The 7,901-nt window shown below is 39.3% G+C and overlaps 1 protein-coding gene across 1 annotated transcript; it reads right to left on the reverse strand.

Moving 5' to 3' along the window:
• Nucleotides 1-1,304: 1,304 nt before the first annotated feature.
• Nucleotides 1,305-3,803, reverse strand: LOC135216478 (uncharacterized). The gene is made up of 3 exons (XM_064251847.1): nucleotides 3,785-3,803; nucleotides 2,111-2,778; nucleotides 1,305-1,943 (listed from the first exon to the last, which is right to left on the reverse strand). The coding sequence occupies exons 1-3, from the start codon at nucleotides 3,801-3,803 to the stop codon at nucleotides 1,305-1,307; spliced, it is 1,326 nt and encodes a 441-aa protein (XP_064107917.1).
• Nucleotides 3,804-7,901: the final 4,098 nt, after the last annotated feature.

Here is a 7,901-nt window from a genome sequence, read left to right on the forward strand (position 1 = left end):
AAGGATTAGATATTTTTACGTGGCTAGGAACCATTTGGTTACCTGGCAACGGGACCTACAGTTTATTGTGGGATCCGAACCACATTATATAGAGAATTGAATTTCTATCACTAGAAATAGATTCCTCTGATTCCGCGTTGATAGAGCCGAGAATCGAACTTCGGACCACCGGATTGGTAGGCGAGCGCAAAAACCACCCGTCCAAAGTTGTGACAGGTGAGGGCATGGTTCTTGATAGAGCCAAGGTATATACCTTGGATAGAGCTCTCTTGTTCGGGACATGAAATCCTCTGCGAGCCGCATAGTAGTCATGCCGAAGTCGACCGGGGTAAGAAATTTGCCAAAATGAAAAGAGAGATCTCCTGTGTTAATTATTTTATTAGGACAGATTTGAATACCTCAGTGTAATACTTAGACATCTTCTACACTCCATGATAACATAACCATAGGTCTTCCACGAAACACAAAAGAAATATATAGAGAAAATAGGAAAAATTTTGTACCCGAGGTTTGGGGTAAAAAATTTGCACACACTGGGTAAAAAATTTTCATGCAAAGTTATTGCCCCAAAGTGTAAAAATTTATACCCCATCCTTTGGGGAAGAAATTTTACCATTAAGGGGAAAATTTTTCCTCACCGGACTTACACCATTTGTATGAAACGAAAGCATAAATACGAGAAACGAAAACTTTTTATTAAAAAAAAATTCCTCAATTATTCAACAATCATATATCCATAGTCATTCAGCAATCATATATCCGTAACCATATTCATTCATAACCTCTAGTGCTGTGCAGCTACAGTTTTTTCAAGAGGTCGTTTGCCTTTACATCATCAAATCTGTAGGAACCATTCTTTAACAAGTCAGGAGAACATGGCCCCATGAAGATGTAATCAGTGTCTATGATGTGTTTATCCTCCACTGGTGGCCACTGCCATGTTACCTTTTCTGGAATGGAGGAGAGAGTCTCGCGGCGTAGGAACACCATTTCAACTTTATTCACAGGCGCTTTGTCATCTTCACTGAAAACTTTTGTTACTTTTCCCCAGTAATGTTGCTTCTTTGGTTCAGTATAAACCACAGCAAAATATTTATTTATAGATTCATCATCAATTTGCACTGATATTGCTACATCTGTGTCTTCAGTGGATTTTGATCTTTGTAACTCAGCCTCTCCAGTAGTCTCATCTACATGTTCATCGCCACTCTCTGGCAAGATCCTGTCGAAGTTCACATCCAGAGATGAACCTCGAGAGTCTTTTTGAACAATAGCTTCCACTTGATATACTTGATGAATCATCATCAGCAGCAGCAGCATTCTTTCTTCCACTTTTCTGAGCTGTGGTCTTTTTTCCCTGCTGTTGCTTCTTCTTTAGTTCTCTGTTTCTCTGCCCTCTGCTTTTTCTTAGTTTCTTTTTCTTTCTGTGCCTTCTCTCTTTCCTCAATGCTGCTTATGACTTCCTCGTGTGTTAGAACTGTGGCTCCTTTCCCTAACACTCTGCGAGCACCAGGTTTCTTGGCCTGATGGGGACGTTGTCGGTCAGATATGATATGTTCCATGGACTTCTTGGTATGTACAGCCTTGCCAATTGCCTCTGCAAGTTCTTGAAGACTGTGAAGGTACAGGCAGCATGACTGACTATGCTGACACACTTTTGGAATACTATCAGATGGAACTGTGTAACCAGGCTTTCCAGATGAACAAGGGGAGGGATCTGTTACAGGGGGTAAAGGTGTACTTGTTTTCCCGAGCGTTGTACTATTTTTTGGCTTTGAAGTACCAAACATGATGGCATTCCCTGTGTCCTCTTCTTGAGTAGGCGGTACAATAGGAATGGCTTCCTCAGTCTCAGGTCTACCAGCAAGGATCCACCGATTGCATGCTTCCACCTTTGACTTGCTGAGCCTTGATACATCAAATTTGTGTCTATCAACTGGAGTCTGGAAAGACTTCAGTAGAAGAGAAGCTTTTGCGTACGGTCTCCTCAGACAAACCTTTGCCCCACACAGAAGTGAGGAGTTGAACAAACTTCTGTCTAGAGACTGGTTCTCGTGATGTATGATGTGAGTGCCTGGTCATAATAGTTCTTCAGAGGTGCAAAACACACTTTGTCTGATGGCTGTAGCACATCAGTGCAGTGAGGAGGCAGGAGAACAATACTGATCTGCTTATCTCTTGCCAGTTTCACAGTTTCAAGAGTTGTGTGACTCACATGACCATCATGAATCAGGAGAGTTGGCCTTTTTTCCTTTGTCATTTCAACAAATTTGACGAAGAATTCATGGAATACTTTGGCAGTCATCCACGCATTGTCACTTACACAACAAATTGTTTGATTTGGAGTTGTTCCTGAATCCCCAATCCACTGCTGCATCAGCCGTTTTCCTTTAAACACAATGCAGGTAGGCAGAGCAGAGCCATCAGCACAGATGGCTGCCAGTACAGTTATATTTTGTCTTCCACTGCTAGCAGTCACTCTTATTGTTTGCTGTCTAATAACCCCAAGTGTGTGTGTCTTTGATGAATGAAGAGGAAACGACGTCTCGTCTAGATTGTAGATGTGGCCAGGTTTGTCCTGTAGCTGTAGGTCCTGTACCTCTTTCTCAATTACATCATAAAAACTGTTAATGATGAAAGGATCACTTGTCCTTTCCTTTCTGTCCACCTGCATGGATGTACCCTTTTTCAGTCGTAGCTTATGGCGTTTCATGAATCCACGGGCCCATTCAGTTCCTGGGTAATTGTCTTTAAACTGGTTAAGAACACCAGTTACAACTGTCAGACCCAATTCAAATTTTGCAGCGCAATAGCTAACCGCCTCGCGACATCTAGAAGCAGCTCTCTAACTATTAATACATCACAACTGTCAGTGATGCAAAATTTTTCCCCAAATTTTGGGGTAAAAAATTTGCCGACTGGGTAAAAATTTTGCGGTAAATATTTTGCCCCAATGAGGTGGGGAATTTCTTTGCCCCCCCATAACCTCAAGAGGAGGAGGAGGTGGGGCTTCCTACTCAATATGAGGACCCACCTACCCTTTACAAGCAAAATTATCACCCTAACTTCCAACTTTCAGTTTCGGGGTCAAAGGTGCACACTTAGTTCTCTGAAAAAAATGGAAAATTTTTTACCCCGTAATTCATGAGATGCAAAAGAAACTGTACAACATATGAGCTAACAATAACAGAAATTTGTATCACAACACAATGATTCCCCAATGCAAGACCTATCTGTTGTGAGTCACATGTTGCAAAATAATCATATGGAACGGAGTTATGCATTGTAAAAGTTTTTACCCCTCTTTCTTTGTCAAAATTCCTCCCCCGGTCGAAGATATGTTCCGGGACACCCGCGGATAGTTATTATTACGGGCTGCTCTGTGAGCAAGAGCCCATGCTGACACAAGGTCAGCTTAATCAAAAACAACAACCACCACCGCGGATAGGGCATTGATATTGGTATCCTACACTGAAAACGTTTCAGGGGGTCTCCTGACGGGGACGAGGGGTTGTTTCGCATTATCAAGTCCCGAGTTCTTTTGTTCTTGTAACAAATAACAAGCTCTCTGCTTTTTCTTTCTTAGTATAAGTAGTCTTCATTATTATACAGTCTCGCAACAGCTTTCTTGATCTCGTGGTTAATAAGCTTATTGGAGTACCCGCTGTTTACGAGTACTAGGGATGCTGTCTAATTCTTGATGTGTCTTGCCAGGTGAAGTGAGACAGGGCCAGTCATACTTAAGCCCTGACTGCGGTAATCTTGAATTTTGCAGGACACTCACTTTCGCCATTAATGCACATTCCTAAATCAGTTTTCTTCGTCAAGACAGAAGTCCGGAGGCCGTCTTCTGTCATCAAGAAAGGGAAGCCTGTCGTCTGAGCTGCATTCTATTGTATAATTCAGCACGCTGCACTGCTGGAACGTGCGACGAGGGACTTCGACCTCATCCTCGGTGTCCGCTTGAACGAAGATGTTGATATAACAGGCATATTTCGGGGGCCCTGGATCCGTGCGAACACTCTTTCCTCGACGGTGCCCATGTAGAAATTGGTGAATAAGACAAATAATGGAGATCCCATCGCTACGCAGTCTTTCTGCCTCTACACATGTTCTCGGTGGGAGGAAAAGGGGCCCCTCTTCATACAGATGTACAAGAGGACTCCCAGTGATGACTGGGGAGGGATCGATTCATCCCTACAGACTTGATGAAGGATAAGATCTAGTTTCGTCGACAGGAAGCTCTCTGATATCCTGTCAGACTCCTCCAAGTTTGAACGGCTTTCTCGCAACCCAACTGATGATTATCAAGCGGGATTATCCATGTCTTAATCAACTTGTACTGGTTTCCGGTGAAGGCCAGAATAACATTCAGTTTTGTGTTTTGACCCTTCAAGTTGTTAGGACCGGCTCTCTGTATTTGAGGGACCTACTACAGTTTATATAACTAATAAATCGACCTGGTACAAGAGTGGTACAGATGGTTTAAAATTAGTAGAGCCACGATTTTCCTCAGTCTGTGGCAGCAGAGCCTTAAATATGCAACCCCTAGATTATACAACAAGCTTCCTCTTGAATGAGTCAGATTGAGGATTTCATGTCTTTTCAATAAGAAACTTAAAACCTTTTTGTTTAATCGATGCTATGATAAAGAAGATAAAACTGTGAATTTGGAATTTGCAGTGTGATTAAATACATCCGATAAATAAACTGAGCGCTATTAGTGTAGGCAACGTTGCAGCTAAACCGTGCATCTCTCCCCCCCACCCAGTCCAAGGAGACTTTGAATTAGGTTACCTATATGGTAACTTAAAGAATCATAGAGGGCAACCCGCACCTACTTAGGCTTTGGCAAAACTCCTGAACCATATTCTGACCTTTCACATTCCGTGTAGCTATAGTCTTCGATCGACTGCCGAGTTCCTAGAGGAGATCAAGGATTCCCCTGGCTCTGGCACTATATGGATTCCCCTGATGTGGTGGAATCTCTTTTCATAACTGTTATTACCAAATAATACCACACCGGATACGACCACCGAACAAGACACCCCTGATCAAGAACCACCAGACTACACCAGGCATAACGTCACGATCAAGAACCACCAGACTACACCAGGCATAACGTCACCCAACAGCAACTAGCCAATGACAATTCAGCAAGTAGTGACGTCATGCAACCGCTTCCCCGACCATTTAGAATCTTGGAAGGAGAGGCGCCCTTCCCTTACGACGTTCTGAGCGACGAATGCAGCGTCCACGGTCCGCATACGACCCACCTCTGATCTTGTGCCATCCGCCAACAGGGGATCTGCTAGCAGCTGAGCCAGATGTCCAATCAGAATTCGTCGCAAAGGACCCCATGCTGTGCAACAGACTATAAATACTGTAGGACTCTAGCAAGAACTTCATTATCATAATTATTATATCATGGATGGTAAAAAACCAGGAATTGCAGTAATCCTTCGTGACTTAGGTGCCTTAGGATTGGCATTTTAGGTATTCAGTTTCTGTAGAATGATCCTTGGGCTGCCGCCTTTGCCATATCTGACGACACCACTATTGTACTTGGTGATGCTGCAGTGGATTTTTAACATTTGCAACCTGGTCACAGATGGTCAGATCTTAGTCTGCCGAGTTAATGCTAATACAATTTCAGCTGTTTTCAAGTCGCTTCTGATATGTAGCCTACTTATTATTCTTCTCTATCCTTTAATCTTTATTTACTTTATTTATTTTAGTTCGTTTCTTTCATCTGGGTCTTGTTTGCTCTGTGGTTTTGTGCTGCTTTGGCAATTTACTCACTTTGGGTTTCTGCTTTGCTGGTTGTATTTTGTCTTCTCTCCGGCCAGAAAGTGCAAAAACGTGCTTTTCATTTTTTGTCAGCAGTGGCTCCTCTTCGTCGTATGCGAAGCAGTTGTAGTGTGGAGGTATATTTACTCAATATCGTTTTCCCGTAACATTCACTTTTCTTAGTTTTACCTGAAAGTATCAAGTACTGTGAATACTCTCCCTTGAATTTGCCATATTCTTAAGTAAGTTAGTTGAAAATCCTGAGTTGCCCTAGTTTTGCAAATACTACATCATGGTGTACGTAGTTGGTCTCTCTCTCTCTCTCTCTCTCTCTCTCTCTCTCTCTCTCTCTCTCTATGATAGATATATATATATATATATATATATATATATATATATATATATATATATATATATATATATATATATATATATATATATATATATAATATATATATATATATATATATATATATATATATACTATATATATATATATATATATATATATATATAGATAGAATATAATAAATATATAATATATTATTATATATATATATATATATATATAATATATATATATATATATATTTTATTTTGGCTTGTGCCTTGTATGATAAGGCGCCCTATGAGGTAATGTTAGACTTGCGATAATCTTACGCTAAGTCGGTTGGTATTGCACTTCCATCTTCAATGGAGTGTCTTGGGGTTTGTAGATCACTTACGAAGTCGGGATTATCTTCTTGTTTATGACGACGATGTGTTAAACTCATGATGATTCGGTGAGGAGGTTCTTGTAGAAAACACGAAGTATAAAAATATATATATTCTTCTTAGTTTACATGGTGAAGATCAGGTATGATTGTACAAGTCTTCTAATAACGATAGCTTGATCGCTTCTGCCAATGATGATGGCTAATTCTATTCTCTCTACATGGTAAAGCTTAGGTAAAGAGGTACAGGTCTTCTAATGACGATAGCTATCTCTGTTCTGCCTGTCTACCATCTCTGTTACAAGTTATGAAGGAACAGACAGTAGTTCGAACATATGAACATACAATCAGATGACATAGTTTCATACGAACATACAATCAAAATGAGACGCGCTACAGATCACGTAGGCCGTTTGAATTATAGGTCGCGGTAGTTGTCTCAAGCAGGGAGCTCGGACTAATGTTTATAAACAATTGAATGACTACAGGTGACTGCATGTTATCTTAGCCTACTTTTATTGTATACGTCATCTTTAGCGTCTCTAGTCTGATCACATTCCTGCTAGCAATCTGGTTGACCTCTTTAGTTTTAGTCTTTTATATATATGGACTAACATTCCAGATTTTTATTATGTAAACACTTACATTAGCTCGGTCAGCTACCAAAACCAACTACTGAATATTACTCAAACTTGACTTGCATTTGACTTATAGGAGTGTGATACAGACACTATGTGAATATATAATATATAATATTAATATCATATAGATATATATATATATATATATATATAAAGTAAATAAAAATTCATGGGTGTACATGAATTGATTCAAGTAATAAAATATAAAACAATGATATTGGTAAATAATAGTGATCACGTGATATATACTGATACAGTTTTTCACTTCATCTCATTAAGATACATATGCTACAGAAAATACTAATGTACTATCTGATAATCGCATAGAATGAAGATTAACATGATAAAATCATATTAACTGATAAAAAATTTCATATATGAATTGATAAAATTATTAATGTTTATGCTGATTGATTCGTGATTTTTATGCTAAATGTTATATATCTGATTCATTAATCCATATACTAAACATATATAAACTGCAGATATTGGTAAGATAAAAGGTAACAGATTGAATTAGGGCTACCTGATTTGTTTATACATATGTATATGGATTCATAAAATTAATTCTGATTAATATATGTGCACTTTAAATAGATTCCTATTGCGTACACGCCAAAGATATATTTAGATTCTGTTATTTATGATCATTTATATAATAGATTCCTATTGCGTACACGCAAATGATATATTTCGACTCTGTTATTATGATCATTTATATATATGATACATGATACTTTTATATATTATAGGATAC

This window comes from Macrobrachium nipponense, chromosome 6 (genome assembly GCF_015104395.2).
Source record: "Macrobrachium nipponense isolate FS-2020 chromosome 6, ASM1510439v2, whole genome shotgun sequence".
Taxonomy (NCBI): domain Eukaryota; kingdom Metazoa; phylum Arthropoda; class Malacostraca; order Decapoda; family Palaemonidae; genus Macrobrachium; species Macrobrachium nipponense.